The sequence below is a fragment of the Solanum stenotomum genome, chromosome 9 (assembly GCF_019186545.1).
Source record: "Solanum stenotomum isolate F172 chromosome 9, ASM1918654v1, whole genome shotgun sequence".
In the NCBI taxonomy this organism is placed as follows: Eukaryota; Viridiplantae; Streptophyta; class Magnoliopsida; order Solanales; family Solanaceae; genus Solanum; species Solanum stenotomum.
Window position 1 is genome coordinate 52,514,716 of NC_064290.1, and position 21,046 is coordinate 52,535,761.

Genomic DNA, 21,046 nt, shown 5'->3' on the forward strand with positions numbered 1-21,046 from the left:
AATGTATCACTAGTATTTGTACCCGTGCGATACGCGGATAATATTATTAATCATATAATTTGACTAATTTAAACTATAAGATTATAGAAATTTAATAAAATCTCAATTGTCATTTCATTATTATATTACCATTTATATCGTTCGAAACATGTTAAGCATCATTCTTATTAATAATTCACTTAATAATTTGATGTCTTCACTCATTACTATGACACACATACTACAAATATACACATATATTGATAAATTTTGTATAAACCTGTTAAGTTTATAATATATTTTTATCTGTTATCTCACTTGTTTAAAAAAGAGATTATTTTTAGTCTCTAATTATTTAGACATTTCTAAATTTTTCCTTTTTACATTTTAATTAGAGTTTTTGTTCAACCACTAATATTTTCTCTCACACACGTATATTATTAAAAGGTTATAAGAAAGAGGGATAATATGCATAAATCATGATAATAAATGATATGTATTACATATTTATCGATACTATTATACTAATGATTCCATCATAATTTAATTTTCCAATTGCCCATAGAAAATTATTTAATATATGTAAAGATATGACCAATAATAATTCAATAATAAAAACCATTTAGTATCTATGATTTGTATAAAAATTAACAAAAAATAATAAATTAAGAAAGTATTATATTAACTTAAATAAAGTTAAATAAAAATAACATACAATTTTAAAAAATCATGAAAATATCATCATGATGCGCAGTAGAGCTTTGATAAATATTGTCTTCTTCTTGAACTTTCAACAAATAACATTACATATTTGAAGAACAATAGACCCATTAATTTTTTAATTGAAATTTATTTATGTGTATATATAGAAAATAGAGATAATGGATAGAGCAGTTTTAGGTAACCATTTTAAATTTAAATTCAAAAAATAAGGTTGGTGACTTAAAATCAGTTTTGGTAACAATTTGGTGTCTATATATAGAGGATAGAGATAATGGATAACCACTTCAAATTCAAATTTAAAAAGTATTTTTATTAAAATAAAATTACCTGGGTTGGCTACTTAAAATCAGTTTTGGTAACAATCTGGTCACGTTTCCACTTTAAAGTCACATTTAAAATCAGCTTTATTTTTTTAAAAACAAAGTATTTCTTCATTTAACAGTTTTTTTTTAATAAGTGGGCAGTTTTTTCTATTTATTTATTGAAAATGTCTGATGCACTACGTTTTTTTAGTTTCTTTTTTCTTTTCTACTTTTTTATTTTAATTTATAAAGTAATAGAATTCTTTTAATAAAATTTAATTTAAGTAAGTTTGATAACTATTAATTTTATAAATTGTTCTTAAAAAAATGTTTTAAAAAATAAAATAGTATTTTATTTTTTAATCCTATACCTTGTAATTATTAATTTAATAGTTATTTATCATTTAATCTTATTACATGTAATTAATTTTAATTAAAAATCTGATTTTTTGTGGTGTTCACATGTGTCACTTTTACTTATATATAGATATACAAATAAAAATATATAGATAGAAATAGTTTAAAGTGTTTGAATTTTTTTAGCAGTACATTCAGTTTGTGATTTATATGTTTTATTTAGTTTAAAAGATCAACTAATAAAATTAATTATTTAATTAATTATAATATTATAGTTAAAGGTTTCTTTATGCATTAAAAATAATGTTAAAAGTATTTTAATTTGATGTAAATATTAAAAATAATCATTATTATTTATTTCATGATTATTTTTAATTTTATTTAAAATAACTACTGATAAAAGAAAATTCTAACAAAATCAATAATTTTTTTCTTGAAAAAAAGGGCATATTTATAGAATGAAGGAATCAATGGACAAATGAGTAGGTAGTTGCCTTTATTATAGGAATTCAAAAGTAAGAAGTGGTTACATATTTGAACAAACCGCGTTTTTTAGTTTACTTTTTTTTTTTTTTTTTTAGATTTTAAATTTATTTTGTTAAACAATTTTGATTATCCTCTTAGAAGATTTTAAGATTTACTTGTTTAAAAAAAATTAACGTGAGCTTAGTAGGTTTTATAGACATATTTTGTTTTTTTTTTCTTTTTTAAAAAAAATCCTTTTTATATGGTTTTCAAAATCTGTCACATTAAATTTTGAAACTGATTTAAATTTCTATATCTTGTATTTTCAATTGTAATTTAATATTTAGTATAATTACATGCAATTAATAATTAATAATTCATATTATATAAGACAAAAAAAAATAAAATTTAATATGATTTTATTATTATTGTTATCTACAGTTGGTTATATTATTATTATTATTATTACTAGTATACATGCCCGCGCGTTGCACGGATGATTTAAAATGTAATAATTTTATAATTAAAAATAACTAATAAAATATTATATAGATTTTAATTTTATTATTATATATATATATATATATATTATGTTGAATTCTTTTAAGGATAATCAAACATCAAATACTTCAAATAATTTTACGTGTCTATACTTTATTCTTTTTATGTCATTTGAATAAAAAAACTATGTTAATAATTTATTAATTTTAAGTAACTACAATAACACTTAAAATATATATCTCAATTTAAAAATAAATAAATCAATTTAATCCCGTGGGAGATACAATAGACCTTGTAATTGTTATATTGAAGTAGTTGCTAATTTCCTATAAAATAGATTTAAGAAAAGTGTGATCTAATTTTTTAGTGATATCTATAATTTTGAATTTGTAATGTTTTATTTTTCGATTTACAAATTAAAATACTTTGAATTATGAGTTTTTAAAAGGAAAAAGAAGTATTTCTTTTTTGGATTTTCGATTTACAAATTAAAATACTTTCAATTGTGAAATTTTTAAAAGGAAAAAGTAGTATTGAAATGAAAATAAATATGAGTAGGAAAGTATGGCACAAATTTAGGCTTGTTTTAGTTTTAAAATTTAAATATTACTTTCAGTTATTGTTTGGAATTATTCTAATATTCAATTCAATATTGATCTAAGATATATCAATTTTGTTGATAATTATTTTTATATTTTGTGCAATATCAATTAAATATTTTATATGTATAAATAAATTTTGAATTTGAATTTATATGATTGTTATTCAATATTTTAATATTTTGGTCTATTACTTTCCTTAATACAATACAATTAATTTTTCTAGTAAAATTTCGTTTATTTTAAACTTCCAATTGTTATAAATAATCAATTTAACCCTTTTGGGAGATAAAACTGACCTTGCAATTGTTATAAAAAAGTAATTTCTATTTTGATATAAAATAGAGTTTTAAAAAGTGTGATTTAATTTTTAGTGTTATCGTACGTTAATTTTGAGTTTGCAATGTTTTATTTTAATTTGTTAAATTTTGTTTTTGGATTCAATTTACAAATTAAAATACTCTGCCTTTATGAAATTTTTAAAAGAAAAAAAAAGTATCAAATAAAAATAACTATAAGTAGAAAAGTATGACACAAATTTCAGTTATTCTGATTTCATATTTTTCCAGATTCTTGTAAATTCTTTTCTTATTTTCTATTTTGAAAGTTTTTAACAATTGTTTGTATGCAGAATTTATATAAATATAATCAATTTATTTTTAGTTTAAATAGTTGATATAAAAGTTTGATTAATTCCAAAAATAAAAAGAAAGTAGAGAAGTCCTAAACATACATTGATTTATGGTTCTGGGTTTTAGGAATCCAATATGAAACGGTAATGTGTAGTTAGAAATATTTTGATATAATTTCATAAAAATAGGTCTTGTATTTAAAAATTTATTTATTTTTAGAATAGTTTTGAAACATTACAAAGTATTCACATTTTTCTTAAATATAATAAAACAACATCACATAAATTCAAATAGGATGAATATTTTTTTCATAAGAGAACAAAGTCATATTTCTATGTAATATACATATTTTATATATTTAAATAAGCATATTGATTAATAGTATAATACATACTCCTTCCTTATCTTAAACAAAATTAAACATACTCCTTTTCATTAATATGAAAAACTATGAACTTATCTTAAAAGAAATATCAATGTTGTCAGAATCTATTTCTGAACTCTTCTAAATCAAATGATCTTTTCTTCATACTCATGAACTAATCATAAAAGCAAATACGAAAAGCAAAAAATATTACCATGTTTAAGTAGTTGAATAAATATAAGAGAATAACAATTCTGAAATGAGTAAGTTTTTGGGAAGATGTAAATGGTGCAGTTAAGAATGATTTTTGTTATTTAAACGTGTGTTATGCGGTAACTATTTTCTAGGAATAAAATTAGTTATTTATCTTTTAAAATTAATAACTCAAATTTCAAAAACTCATCCGTTTGATTATTGATTTGGATAACTATCATTTTCAAAAAAATTAAAAAATGAAGTAAAAAAGAAGGATACCTAAGATGTAGTTACGTAACTTTTTTATTTTATTTTATTTTATCTTGTATTTTTTTTTTGTAAAATCATTTTTATTTTTAGTGTTAATAATTTTTATTTTATTTTCAGATTTTAAATTATTATTAATTATTCATAAGTTTAATATTTTATCTAAAAATATTAAATCCCAATTTTTTGGGTGTTGACAGTTGGCTTTAACTGTAAAATTACATTGTAAAAATATTTTAAAATCAAATTTTGAAGAACAGAAAGATGCAGTTTTTTTAGTAATTGCTGACATGTGTTGTTTTTTTAAAAAAATCATATTTTTTATTTATATTTTTTAAATTGACTTTTTAAATACTAAAATTTTGAGATTAACTGTGGCGCTGACATGTGGCATTTTTCCCTCTCCTATTATATATAGATAGATTATTATTATTATTATTATTATTATTATTATTAAATAAGGAGGTTGTGGAAAGATGGTTAAAAAAAATTTCCAAAAAAAAGGGAAACACACACGTTACATATTTAAAATTTAAAATTATTTTAAAAATAAAATAGTAATTTATTATTAAATCCTATTACATGTAATTAATTTTAATTATTTTAAAAATCTGTTTTTTGTGGTGCTGACACGTGGCGCTTTTTCACCTCTCCTATTATATATAGATAGATTATTATTATTATTATTATTATTAAATAAGGAGGTTGTGGAAAGATAGTTAAAAAAAATTCCACAAAAAAAGGGAATCACACACATGTTACATATTTAAAATTTAAAATTATTTTAAAAATAAAATAGTAATTTATTATTAAATCCTATTACATGTAATTAATTTTAATTATTTAAAAAGTCTATTTTTGTGGTGCTGACACGTGGCTCTTTTCACCTCTCCTATTATATATAGATAGATATATAGATAGATTATTATTATTATTATTATTATTAAATAAGGAGGTTGTGGAAAGATGGTTAAAAAAAAAATTCCACAAAAAAAGGGAATCACACACACGTTACATATTTAAAATTTAAAATTATTTTTAAAATAAAATAGTAATTTATTATTAAATCCTATTACCTGTAATTAATTTTAATTATTTAAAAAGTCTGTTTTTTGTGGTGCTGCACGTGGCGCTTTTCACCTCTCCTATAGATAGATTATTATTATTATTATTATTATTATTATTATTAAATAAGGAGGTTGTGGAAAAATGGTTAAAAAGAAATTCCACAAAAAAAAAGGAATCACACACACACGTTACATATTTAAAATTTAAAATTATTTTAAAAATAAAATAGTAATTTATTATTAAATCCTATTACATGTAATTAATTTTAATTATTTAAAAAGTCTGCTTTTTGTGGTGCTGACACGTGACGCTTTTCACCTCTCCTATTATATATAGATAGACACTTTGATTGAGCCAACAAGTTTCTCATAATTAATAACTAAAAATTGGAGATAAGTCCTTGTTTGACCTAGGCTTCTTCTAGCTTAAAATTTTTTATTGATCGTCTTTTTGAAATAACTGTTTAGTAAATGACCTAAAATATTGTCGATGCACGAGCATAACAATAGGGCGTCACACTAACAAGTTCTCTACATGGCCACCATCTCACAATTTCTCCATCATCGTCGATTTAGTATCATATTGAACCATAAAAAAAGATAGAATTGAAACTCGTTTGTATTAATTTCAATAATTTCTTGTGTATACCCAATCACATGTATTTATATACAATATAATGAACATAGTAATGTAATCAAACAAGGATATTATATTGCAATCCTTTCATTGATCATTACTCCATGTTTGATAGAAAGTATTAGAGAAAATAATATTGGTATTAGCTTTGATATTGTTTAACTTTTTGTTTGGTAGTGTTTTCCATTTACGTATCACTATTGACTACCAATATTTTTCTTATATATAGTAAATTATGGCATTAACAATATCAATAGTAATTATTTCTTTTCTAATACATTCTATTCAATAATATTTTTATTCTAATACATCATATTCATTGATATTATATAACAAACAAAATAGTCGATAAAAAATAGTGCTAGCATTACTATTTCCTATATTATTAATATATCATATTCAGTATTATTCTATATATCCTATCAAACGATTCCAAAACACTGTACTTTAATAAAAGTTATTTCGACGAAAAACATGAATATATATAAGACTAAATAAGGGTATTGATTCCTTGACCTCCATGCTTTTTAGTATTACCAATAAATAGAAATGATTTTCCATTACCATGTGTGAAAGTAACACTTTTTTTTCCTTCATAAAAGTATACAATTAGTGGAAAATAAAAGCATAGCATTTTGAGTGAAAAAAAAGGAATTCTTTCTAGGACCACATAATATTAGCAATGATTGTTCTCTCTAAGAGCCAAGGAATTAATTGGGTGCTTTATCAACTCATATTCTAAAAAAATTCTAAGAATCACATGTAAGGTCAACTCAGTCATTATACAAAGAATAATTATTATTAATACAAAGAATAATATCTATCTATCAAACAATTACTTGTAACAATTTGTTTGGTTTTCCAAACTTTAAAAAGTAAATTAAATATACCTCAAATATATGTTCTCCTTTCATATTAATTTTTGTCGAATTAACATTGGCATATTTTTATTTATTTTTTATTCTCACGCGTCTAAAAAGTGTAATCACGCTCTTTGTCATATCAACATTCAAGAGGATAGTTAGGACAAAATAGTTCAATTATATATTAAATTAACGATGCTAAATTCAAAGGGATCCCAAGGTATTATGACATTGTTATTTACATGGCCTATGTACTTATCTCAATGTTAAAGACCGATATCTGTTGTGATGAAATAATTGAGATTCCTCCATTCTTAATCAATAAATTAGGTTTGAATTCTTGAGAATGGAAAAAATCTTATTGGAAGTGGTACCCTCACAAATGGATCTTGAAATACGTGAATCCAAAATTAATCAAGTCTCAATGCAAATATCAAACACTCGATGAAAAACCAAAAACATTTCAATGTCAAGGTTTATTCTGGATTTATGGTGTAAATGTTTTACCCTTGTTTTCAAATGAAATGAGTATTCTTTTTGTTTTTCTAAAGACATTAGAAAATGAAATGACAAAAAGTAATTAAGATTCTCAAGTTCCATATAATTGGAATTATCATTAGTTCAATCTACTTTATTTTTTTAGAGTAAATTAAATGAAACTAAAGTTGCATATATTTTTTTAATTTAAATGAATCCAGAAAGCACCTATGCATTAGAAAACACCTGCCATTATATTTTTTATGAGTTGAATATTTAAATCGTTGAACTTATTACATTTTTATAATCATCGATTTATAATTAATATTTGAAATTTCTTTAATGATTTTCACATAGATTTTATATATATTTGTCTTCAATGTATAGTAATGGTACAATTGAACACGTTACCATTGGTGGAACTAGAGATATCGAAAAGAAATTTATCCGAGCCTCCTTCATCAATAAGTTATGTTATATATATTTGGCCCAACTTGAAAATTTAATTCAAGAGCTTTATATATAAATTTTTTTATTTTATTATATAAAGCACTTAGAGAATTGATAGGTATGTCACATCAAACTAATTAATTAAGCTAGCCGTTTAGATAAAATATTCTTAATCTAAGATCTGTATTATATAAGCTAAGGACAAGATCAGGTACACAAACATCAAAATAAAAACAGTTAAAAAGGAAAATAAATGTATATGAAGAAGCACTTTTAACAAAGGAATAATTAGGTACACATAAGAAGAAAATGTCAAAAATGGTCCCTTTATGTTCGAGATTAGGTTCTAAATAGTTTCTTAAGTACACAATCAACAATTTTGATCTTTTAAATTTGATAAAAATTAACATTTTTAGTCTCCGTCAAATATTTAATAATTTATATTCATTAGATTTGACAATAAAAATAGGAAACAAATTTAGTCGTAAACACCAAAACAATCCTGTCAAATCCTAAAATATTCAACAGAAAAAATTGTATTAGACACTAAAAATATATAAAAATTCTATAAATTACCTCTCGGCAAATTGCATAAGACTCTAGAAATATATATTAAAAAAATTACAAAAACTACCAAAAATGTACTCTAAAAGTGAGTTTTCGTTAATTTCTTTTTTTCTTTTCATAGTTTTCAGTAAATTTAATGGATAAAATTCTATAAAAGTATTTGACGACATTAAAAGTGTTAACTATTTAAATTATCCAATGCTTATGTAAGAAACTATTTTAAACCTACGCTCAAAACCATTTTTGTCATTTTCTCTATACATAAGCATTAACCAGAATAAAAAATTAAAATTAAAATTTTCAACTTCATGACCATTATTCACTCTATTATCCATATTATTTTTCACTTACAAACTTCAGTTCAAAATAATTTACAAAAGAACAAACAAAATAGTTCTACCTAGCTACTTCTGATAAGCATATTTCCGATTAATTAAATTAAAACACAATAAAAAGTTACATGTTTTTAGTATATATAATTATAAAAATATAATATATTTAAGATCATAAATTTTAAATTAATAACATACTAAAACATCAATAACCCTTATTATGAATTTCCCACGGTCAATTTCGTTTTGAGATTTTCCACAAGTATATTTTCGATGGATTATGTCCAAACTCAATTGGATATATACGTATTTTTTTTTATATATAATCAGAAAAATACCATGTCATATTTAAGCCCGCAAATTCCAAGAAAATTCTCTCTAAAATTCTCTATCAAATCAAACAGTATCGTATAAAATAAAATCGAGGAAGTAACACATATACAAACCCTAGATTTCCTCAGGAAAAATAACAAATCCAAAACTTCACGTACATCAACATATATAAAAAAAACACAAACCAAAAAAAAAAAAAAAAAAAAAAAAAAGGTCTCATCATAACTAAAAATTTCATTTCATTTCTTACCATAATCTTTTTTTTTCTTCACATCAATATTGCATAACGCATACTATCACTAACCATAAGATGATTCATTTCAGAAATTTGTGAAAATTCACCAGAAACCCAAACTCCATCCGTTCCATTGAGTCGAGGATGATTTAAGCACGAAAATAAGGCTAATGGAGCGCGCAAAACGCCACAAATGATCGAAAACCCGGTCCAATTATGTTGCCTTGTTGATCTATTATTTTCACCTCTACAAATATTTGTCATATTTTCATCAGCTACTTTTGGACTTTTTCCCATATTTTGTAAATTTTGCCTTATTGATACTAATAACCTCCACATGATTTTATATATATAAAGGGGTGAAGAGTTTTTTTTTTTGAAGAGTTATTATAGAAATATTGGGACAAGTTGATAGAATAGTTTCTTTTATTGGTGGTGGAATTGCTAGTGCTTGTAGTTATCATGTAAAGTTTATATGGTGCTTTGCTTTTGAGGACTTTTACTTTGTGAGTTTTTCTTTGTTGCAAGTGTATATAGGGTGGATCTAGAAGTTAAAATATGAGTTTGGCAAAATGTAATAATTTTTTTTTAAAAAATTAAAAAAATTACTTTGTGATTTTTTAAATTATTAATGGTGTATATATAGACAGAGTTAGAAGGTTAGATACGATTTTTAAAAAAATTATTTATTATGAATGAATATCAAATTTAGAAGAAAATATTTACTATTTCAAATTGTTATTTTTAAATTCAAAATTGATAAAATTAAAATTACGATTACACTTCCGAAAAAAATAAAATTTGTATATTAATTCTAATAAGATACTTAAAAAGTAGAAAATAATAATATATCATAGTAAATTAAATTATATTAATTATATATAAATTATTTATAATGTCCGTGCATAAAACTTTAAAAGTTCTTTCTTTTTCTACACTATTCTTGATTTTGCTAGTAGGGTCTTATTGATAAGCCAACTTGCCGACAAATCTGCCTACTTATAATTTGTTTTGTAAGAAAAGATCAATGTAGGATCACTCAAACATTTAATATTAATTCTTTTTTTGTTTTGTGTGTGGGGGAGATTTTGGTAAATGAGAAATAGAAAGTAAAATATTTATTAAGTACATAATTGTACAAGGTGTAGATTGTTGAGAAAATACATATGATCCTAGTCTTTCAAATTTCATTCTTTTAGATAAATCGAAATTCACAATATATATGTATAAGTTCAAAACTTACATAAAGATCATTAAAAAAATGTCATTTTTATTTAATAATATATAATATTACATTCAATTTGACTAGACTCACACATTTAACCATAAAAAAAAAAGTCAGTCTAAAACTAGGATACCATGACTAATTAGGATAGGAATTTCATTAATTTCGAATGACTTGAGCTTATCGTGGCTCTCTTCTTTGATAAGACAACTTTGTTTAGATGGTGATTAAGTTTTGTTATTTTTTAAAAAATAATTCGTCTAAAAGTTATACTGATTGATTAATATGAATTTATATGATAAAAGATTTATGTGTAAAGTTTTAACACTTCTTACAAAATTTAATTTCTTTCCAAAAAATCTAAAATTTCTAATTATGAATAAGAAAATTGTTATCATTTCACCGCAATCGGCGATTGGAATTTTAGTCCGGATAGTATGTAATGTCTGTCTATATTACTTTTATTTTTTTTTCCCTAAAAGATGGGACTATGACAGTAGAGCACTTGCTAACCATTAGGAAAGTCCTTTATAATATATTGTAATTTTTTATTGAAATTCTTTTTCATAAATTAAAGGTTAATTAGGCACTAATATTCCACACTAAGTTTCACTTAAATCTTTAAAAAAAACCCACTCTTAAGGGCCAATAATCCGTGTTTAGAACACTAGGACGATAGGACCACAAGAAAAGGAAAAATACTTTTTTAAAAAATATATATTCTCAGTGGCGGAGGCAAGCTTTATAACGAGAATTTAACATAGAGTTTAAATATATATGTGAAAAGTATTCAAATCAATTTTTTGACGAACAAATTTTATTTACACACTGTATTGAGGTATCATTATAAAATTTGTATCGGTCACCAATTTTATTTAGTGACATATTATATATATGAAAAAATTATTAGCTATGAATGATTTTGCAACAGAACAACAATGAAATTTATAGTTAATTTCTTTTATTCGTATCATAATAATAATTGTAGAAATTCAAGGCATCCAATATTAAAAAATTTAAAATCAATTTCTATTAAATTTAAATTTTAAATCGATCCCTTTGTCTAGAATTTTAAATATATACAAACCAGACCACATGATTTGGTAGGATTGTACCACAAGATCATCTCTTTCTTAAGCAATATTTACACACTTTAATTTTTTATTATTGAGAAAAGTAGGTCAAGTACTTTAATTAATAAAGAAAAAAATAGAGTACATTGAACAACATACATGATAACGAATTTGATGAAGTAATGAATGAGACAACACGAAAAAAGAAATATTGCAATTTGCAATAGTAAGACAAAACAATTATTAAGCACATTCTATTTTTATTTCACGATTATTTAGTAGATCTGAATAAATTTGAATGATTAAGATGACATCTAACACTACCTCATTCATTTTCACCGCTAACTATTATCGTATCGCCCTTACCATTCATCATCAACTACACCTTAATAATTGTTTTTCAGTATTATAAAATATTATCATCCTCAGGATTATCATCAATTACTGCATTTATTTATTTACACCACTACTGTAATTTATAATCATTATCACAACAAAATTATTTACAATCATTACTACAATAATCACTAATCATAACTGATAATAATTTATGTATATTGTTAATTACTATTATTGAACACTATTGTTATTAACTGTTACTATTATTCACAATAAATATCAATTACTATTATTAACTATTTCTTTGAGAAATATTTAATAATTTTTAAAAAATAAATTCTATTAAATGCGAATTCAAATTAATTGAGTCCAATACGGAATTATTAGTAGTAAAAAGAAGAAATTTCTGGAAATCATTATAGAAACACTAATGAGGATGAAGTAGACTCCACTGTATAGTAAGTCAAAACTAATAATAAATGGAACAAGATTATGTAAAGCTAAAATCTGAAATAAGTTATCCTAATTTTTATAAAAATTATAATTTTGATCATATTGATTTGGAAATTGCTTGACCCACCATCCTTTTTGTATATTAATACTAAAAAATAATTTATTTCCATAGTTGTGGCTTATTGAAGTCAAACTATATTGTCAAACTATGTCCATATTACAGAATAGATAGATTTGAAAATTATTTATTTAAAAAAACATTTACAAATGATATTCTTGTGATGCTTTTTATATTAGAGGTTATGATGGAAATTGAATATCCAATAACAAACTTTAAAATAATAGAAAAAAGTGGACTATAGCACACAGGATCAGTGTTTAGGAAAGCGAGCGCTTTATCACTTTAAGCGGTGAAGCGAAGCGAGGGTTCAACGCTTCAGCTGGCTGAAGCGAGGCATGTGAAAAGAAGCGACCGCTTTTGGGCTTGAAGCGTGATGCGACCAGAAGCGGTGAAGCGAGAAAAGCAAGCTTTCATTTTTTCTGGTCGATTTTAAAGAATAAAAAGAGGCATGACTTACCTAGTTCTTCTTACTACTGCAACTAGCCTAGGATTTTTCTTCTTTTTTCTACTTTGTTCGTTATTCTGTTTTCCTTTGTCTTGTTTAGCTTTGATTATTTAAATTATATATTGCTAATTTTTTTTCCTCACAATGATTATAACGTACATCACCTAAATTGTTTTGTTTCTTAACAATGACTAAAATGTTATTGAATTTTTTCCATAAAAATATAATGTTGATTAGTTTTCTTAAATCTTATCCGCGATTAAAAATGAGACCAATAGGACATCAATTGTATGCCTGTTTTGTGATAAGACAACTAAAGGGGAACTTTTTTCTAGTTTTTTAATAGGGATAAGGCACAAGTACCCCCCTAGACTATGACCAAAATCCCAGAGACACACCTTAACTAAATTAAGGTCCTATTACCCCCCAAAACTTTTTTTTTATGTAGTACATCTTTTGTCTTACATGGCACACTCCGTGACTCCACGCAATTGAGGCGCGTGGGAGATATTTGGATGTCACGTAAGCAAAAAGGTGCACAAAATTACAAAAAAAAAAAAAAAGTTCAAGGGGTAATAGGACCTTAGTTTAGTTAAAGTGTATCTCTGAGATTTCTGTCATAGTCTATGGGGTACTTGTACCTTTTCCCTTTTTAATATGGATTTTTTCTTATATATTTTGTCTATTTATTTTGATCTTTTTTTCTTTTAAATTGTGCTTCACTTCAATGAAACAAGCGCGTTGTCGCTTTTTACCGCTTCGCGCTCCCCTAAACACTGCACTGGACCAACTCACGCTATTAATAAGGTCATAACAGACTTTCATGAAAAATTTCGGCAAAAAACAAGCAAGAATCCAGAATCACCAAAAATACAGTGACTATAACACACAAAAATCGATAAAACCTAGTTTTTCCTGCTTTGGGGCTCTTTTGAACTTGAAAATGCGCATGTTTGCCCCTCGGGACCAACTTACGCCATTAATACGGTCTTAACGGACATCCATAAAATATTTCAGCCAAAAACAAGTCAGAATCTCAAATCACCAAAAATCCATGGACTATAGCACACGAAAATCGGTAAAATCTAGTTTTTCTTGCTTTGGGGCTCGTTTGAACTTGAAAATGCGCCTGTTTTTTCCTGGAGACTAACTCACGCCATTAATAAAGTCTTAACAGACTACCATGAAAAATTTTGGCAAAAAATAAGTCGAAATCTTGAATCACCGAAAACCATGGACTATAGCACATAAAAATGAGTAATATCTGGTTTTTCCTACTTTGGGATCGTTTGAGCTTGAAAATGCGCTCATTTTCCCCTTGAGAACAACTCACGCCATTAATAAGGTCTTAACGGACATCCATGAAAAATTTCGGCTAAAAACAAGACGAAATCCTAAATCACCAAAAATCCATGGACTAGCACACGAAAATTGGTAAAATTTGTTTTTCCCTGCTTTAGGGCTCGTTTGAACTTGAAAATGCGCCAGTTTGCCCCTCGGAAAAAAACTCACGCCATTAATAACGTCTTAACATACGCCCATGAAAATTTTCGGCCAAAAACAAGTCGGAATCCTGAATCACCAAAAATACATGGACTATAGCACACAAATATGAGTAAAATCTGGTTTTTCTCGCTTTGGGGCTCATTTGAACATGAAAATGCGCCCGTTTACCGCTCGAAACCAACTCACGGCATTAATAAGTTCTTAACGAACTTTCATGGAAAATTTCGGCCAAAAATAAGGTGGAATCCCAAATAACCAAAAATCCATGAACTATACCACACGAAAATCGGTAAAATCTGGTTTTTCTTACTTAGGAGTTCGTTTGAATTTGAAAATGCGTCTGTTTTTCCCTCGGGACCAACTCACGCCATTAATAAGGTCTTAATGGACTTCCGTGCAAAATTTTGGCAAAAATAAGCCGAAATCTCGAATCACCAAAAATCTATGGACTATGCACACGAAAAATAGTAAAATCTAGTTTTTCCTGCTTTGGGGTTCGTTTGAACATGAAAATTTGCCCATTTTCCCATTGGAACCAACTCACGCCATTAATAAGATCATAACGGACGTCTATGAAAAATTTCGACCAAAAACAAGTTGGAATCTGAATCTCCAAAAATCTATGGACTACAACACATGAAAATGAGTAAAATTTGTTTTTTCCTGCTCTGGGGCTCATTTGAATTTAAAAATGCGCCTGCTTGCCCTTGGGCACCAACTTACGCCATTCATAAGGTCATAACGGACGTCCATGAATTTTTTTGAAAAAACAGCTGGAATCTCGAATCACCAAAAATCCATGGACTATAGCACACGAAAATTGGTAAAATTTGATTTTTCCTTCTTTGGGGCTCATTTGAACTTGAAAATACGCATGTTTGCCCATCGGGACCAACTCACGCCATTATAACGTCTTAACAAACGTCCATGAAAATTTTTGGCCAAAAACAAGCCGAAAATTGGAATCACCAAAAATGCATGGACTATAACACACAAAAATCGGTAAAATCTATTTTTTTCGGCTTTGAGGCTCGTTTGAAGATGAAAATGTACCCGTTTACCGTTCGGAACCAACTCACGCCATTAATAAGGTCTTAACGAACTTCCATAAAAATTTTCAGCCAAAAATAAGTCGCAATCCCGAAGCACCAAAAATCAATAGATTATAGCACACAAAGATTGGTAAAATATGTTTTTTTTCTAGTTTTGAGGCTCGTTTGAACTTGAAAATGCACCCGTTTGCCCCTCGGGACCAACTCACGCCATTAATAAGGTCTTAACGACATCCATGAAAAAATTTCAGTCGAAAATAAGTCAAAATCCCGAATCACAAAAAAATCATGGATATAGCAAAGGAAAATCGGCGAAATCTAGGTTTTCCTACTTTGGGGCTCGTTTGAATTTGAAAATGCGCTCGTTTGCTCATCGGGACCAACTCACGCCATTAATAAGGCTTAACATACTTCCATAAAAAATTTCGGCCAAAAACAAGTTGGAATCCTAAATTACCAAAAATCCATGAACTATAACACATGAAAATCAATACAATCATGTTTGTCCTGCTTTGGGGCTCGTTTGTACTTGAAAATATGTTTGTTTCCCCCTCTGGATCAACTCACGCCGTTAATGAGGTCTTAACAGACTTTCATGAAGAACTTCGACAAAAAATAATCTGGAATCCCGAATAACAAAAAAATAATGACTATAGCAAACGAAAATTGATAAAACCTGGTTTTTCTTATTTTTGGGCTCATTTGAACTTGAAAATGCACTTGTTTGCCTCTCGGGACCAACTTACGCCATTAATATGGTCTTAACGGACGTCCATTAAAAATTTCAGCCAAAAACAAGCCTGAATCTTGAATCACCAAAAAATCATGGACTATAGCTTACCAAAATCGATAAATTTTGGTTTTTTCTGCTTTTGGGCTCTTTTTAATTTGAAAATGCACATGTTTTCCCTTTGAGATCAACTCACGCCATTAATAAGGTCTTAATGGTTTTCCATGAAAAATTTCGGCCAAAAATAAGCCGGAATTCTGAATCACAAAATATTCATGGACTATAACACACGAAAATAGATAAAATATGTTTTTTCCTACTTTGAAGCTCGTTTGAACTTGAAAATGTGTCGAATTGTCCTTCGGGACCAACTCACGCTATTAATAAGGTCTTAACAATCGTTTATGAAAAATTTCGGCCAAAAACAAGCTGAAATCCTCAATCACAAAAAATCCATGGACTATAGCACATGAAAACCGATAAAATATGATTTTTCCTACTTTGAAGCTCGTTTGAACTTGAAAATGAGCCCGTTTGTCCCTAAGGACCAACTCATGCCATTAATAATGTGTTAACGGGCATCTATGAAAAAATTCAGTAAAAAACAAGCTGGAATCTCGAATCACTAAAAATCTATGGACTATAGCACACAAATATTGGTAAAATCTGGTTTTTCCTGCTTTAGAGCTCGTTTGAATTGAAAATGCGTCTGTTTACCCTTCGGGACCAACTTTCGCCATTAATAAGGTCTTAATGGACGTCCATGAAAAAATTTAAGCCGAAAAACAAGCTGGAATACTGAATCACCAAAAATCCCTGGACTATAGCACACGAAAATCGGTATAATATGATTTTTCCTACTTTGGGGCTCGTTTGAACTTGAAAATACGTCTGTTTTTCCAGTGGGACCAACTTATATCATTAATACGGTCTTAACATACGTCTATGTAAAATTTCGGCCAAAAATAAGGCGAAATCCCGAATCACCAAAAATCCAAAGACTAGTACAAGAAAATTGGTAAAATCTAGTTTTTTATGCTTTGGGGCTGGTTTGATCTTGAAAATGCGTTCATTTGCCCCTCGGGACCATCTCATGCCATTAATAAGGTGTTAACATACTTCCATGAAAACTTTAGGTAAAAACCAAGCCGAAATCCCGAATCACCAAAAATCAATGGACTATAGCACACGAAAATTGGTAAAGCATAGTTTTTCTAGCTTTTGGGCTTGTTTGAATTTGAAAATACGTCTGTTTGGCACTCGGGACCAATTCTCGCCATTAATACGGTCTTAACGGACGTCGATGAAATTTTTGACCAAAACAAGCCGAAATACTAAATCACTAAAAATCTATGGACTATAGCAAAGTAAATCGGTAAAATTTAGTTTTTCCTGCTTTGGAACTCGTTTAAACTTGAAAATACACATGTTAGCCACTCGGGACCAACTCATGCCATTAATAAGGTCTTAACAAACATCCATGAAAATTTTTGGCCTAAAACAAGTCAAAATCCCGAATCACCAAAAATTCATGGGCTATATAGCACACGAAAATTGATAAAATTTAGTTTTACCTACTTTGGGCTCGTTTGAACTAGCAAATGTCTATGTTTACCCCTCGAAAGCAACTCACGCCATAAATAACGTCTTAACGGCGTTTCATGAAAAAATTTGACCATAAAAACAACTAGGAGTCTTGAATCACAAAAAATCCATGAACTATAGCACATGAAAATCGTTAAAATCTTGCTTTTTCTGTATTGGGGCTCGTTTGAACTTGAAAATGCGTCTGTTTGCCCCTCTAAACCAACTCACGTCATTAATAAGTTCTTAACTGACTTCCATAAAAAAATTCGGCAAAAAACAAGTCAAAATCCCGAATCACCAAAAATCCACGGACTACAGTCTACAACACACGAAAATTGATGAAATATTATTTTTCCTATTTTAGGGCTTGTTTGAAATTGAAAGTGTTCATGTTTGCCCCTCGAGACCAACTCAAGTTATTAAAGGTCTTAACGGACGTCCATGATAAAGTTCGGTAAAAAACAAGCAGAATCCTGAATTACCAAAAATCCTGGAACTATGACACAGGAAAATCAGTTAAATCTGGTTTTTCTGGCTTTGGGGCTCATTTGAACTTAAAAATGCGTATGTTTGCCCCTTGGGACCAACTCACGCCATTAGTAAGGTCTTAACGGTCGTCCACAAACAAATTCGACAAAACAAGTCGGAATCCCAAATCACCAAAAATCCATGGACTATATCACACAAAAATTGGTAAAATCTGGTTTTTCCTACTTTAGGGCTTGTTTGAACTTGAAAATGCTCTTGTTTGCCCATCTGAACCAACTCAATTCATTAATAAGCTCTTAATGGACTCCCATGAAAAGTTTCGACAAAAAAAAAGTCAAAATTCTAAATTATCAAAAATTCATGGACTATAACACAAGAAAATCGATCAAATCTGTTTTTTCCTGTTTGGGGGCTCATTTGAACTTGAAAATACATCTGTTTTCCCCTCGAGACCAACTCACGCCATTAATAAGGGCTTTACGGACGTCTATGAAAAAGTTTGGCTAAAAACAAATTGGAATCCTGAATCACCGAAAATTCATGGACTATCGTATACGAAAATTGGTAAAATCTAGTTTATTTTGCTGTGGGGATCGCTTGAACTTGAAAATGCGCATGTTTGCCCCTCTAGACCAACTAACACCATTCATAAGGTCTTAACAGACTTCTATGTAAAATTTCAGCCAAAAACAAGTTGGAATCCCGAATCACCAAAAATTCATGGGCTATAGCATACAAAAATCGGTAAAATCTGGTTTTTCGTCCTTTGGATATCGTTTGAACTTGAAAATGTGCTTATTTTTCCCTCGAGACCAACTCACGCCATTAATAAGAGCTTAACAGAATTCCATGAAAAATTTCGGCCAAAGTCAAGCTGAAATCTCGAATCACCGAAAATTCATGTACTATAGCACACAAAAATTGGTAAAATCTTATTTTTCCTGATTTGGGCCTCGTTTGAATTTTAAAATACTCATGTTTACCGCTCGGGACAAACTCACGCCATTAAAAAAGTCTTAACGGACTTCCATGAAATATTTCGGCAAAAAATAAGCCGGAATCCCGAATCACCAAAAATCCATTGACTATAGTACATGAAAAATCAATAAAATACGATTTTCTTGCTTTGGTGCTTGTTTGAACTTGAAAATGCGTCTGTTTGTCCCTCGAAACCAACTCACGCCATTAATAAGATCTTTACGGACGTCCATGAAAAAGTTCGGTCAAAAACAAGTTAGAATCCTGAATTATAAAAAATTCATAGACTATAACACACGAAAATTAGTAAAATCTAGTTTTTCCTTCGTTGGAGCTAGTTTGAACTTGAAAATGCGTTTGTTTGCTCCTCGGGATCAACTCACGCCATTAATAAGGTCTTAACGAACGTCCATTAAAATTAGGGCCAAAAACAATCTAGAATCCCAAATCACCAAAAATCCATGGACTAAATAGCACACAAAAATATATAAAATTTGGTTTTTCCTGCTTTGGGGCTCGTTTGAACTTCAAATGCGCCTGTTTTTCCTTCGGGACCAACTCACACCATTAATAAAGTCTTAAGTGACTCCCATAAAAATATTCAGCCAAAAAAAATTCGAAATCCCGAATCACCAAAAATCTATGGACTGTAGCACATGAAAATCGGTAAAATCTAGTTTTTCCTACTTTAGGGCTTGTTTGATCTGGAAAATGCGTATGTTTCCCCCTTAGGACCAAATCAAACAATTAATAAGGTCTTAACGGATGTTAATGAATAATTTCAGCAAAAAACAAGCCAGAATCCTGAATCACCAAAAATTCATGGACTATAGCAACTAAAATCGGTAAAATCTAATTTTTTCCTACTTTGGGGCTCATTTGAACTTGAAAATGCATCTGTTTGCCCCTCGAAACCAACTCACACCATTAATAAGATCTTAATGAAATTTTTGGCCAAAAAGAAGTCGAAATTCCGTATCACCAAAAATCCATGGACTATACACGAAAATTGGTAAAATCTTGTTTTTCCTACATTAGGGTTTGCTTGAACTTTAAAATACGTCCGTTTTTCCTCGGGATAAACTCAATCCATGAATAAGCTCTTAACAGACTTCCATTAAAAATTTCGGCCAAATATAAGCTGAAATCCTAAATCACCAAAAATTCATAAACTATAGCACACAAAAATTGGTAAAACCTAGTTTTTTCTGATTTGGGGCTTATTTGAACTCAAAAATGTGTTCGTTTTCCACTCGAGACCAACTCACGCCATTAATAAGGTCTGAACGAACGTAAATGAAATTTTTTGGCAAATATCAAGCCGAAATCCTGAATCATCAAAAATCAATGAACTTATAGCACATGAAAATTGGTGAAATCTGGTTTTTCCTGCTTTGGAGATCATTTTAACTTGAAAATGCGTCCGTTTGCTCCTAGGGCCCAACTCACACCATTAAGAAGATCTTAACGAACTTTCATAAAAAATTTCGGCCAAAAACGAACCGAAATCTTGAATCACCAAAAATTCATGGACTATATAACTCACGAAAATTGGTAAAATCTAATTTGTTCTGTTTAGAGGCTCGTTTGAACTTGAAAATGCACCTATTTACCCTCGGGACCAACTCATGCCATTAATAAGGTCTTAATGGACTTTCATGAAAAATTTCTGTAAAAAATATGTCAGAATCATGAATCACCAA

General features: G+C 28.0%; 1 protein-coding gene across 1 annotated transcript; it reads right to left on the bottom strand.

The window, feature by feature from the left end:
• Positions 1 to 9,338: 9,338 nt before the first annotated feature.
• LOC125876014 (uncharacterized) lies at positions 9,339 to 9,862 on the bottom strand. The gene has a single exon (XM_049557109.1). It carries the CDS (start codon positions 9,682 to 9,684, stop codon positions 9,379 to 9,381), a length of 306 nt encoding a protein of 101 aa, XP_049413066.1. The 5' UTR covers positions 9,685 to 9,862; the 3' UTR covers positions 9,339 to 9,378.
• Between the last annotated feature and the right edge of the window lie 11,184 nt (positions 9,863 to 21,046).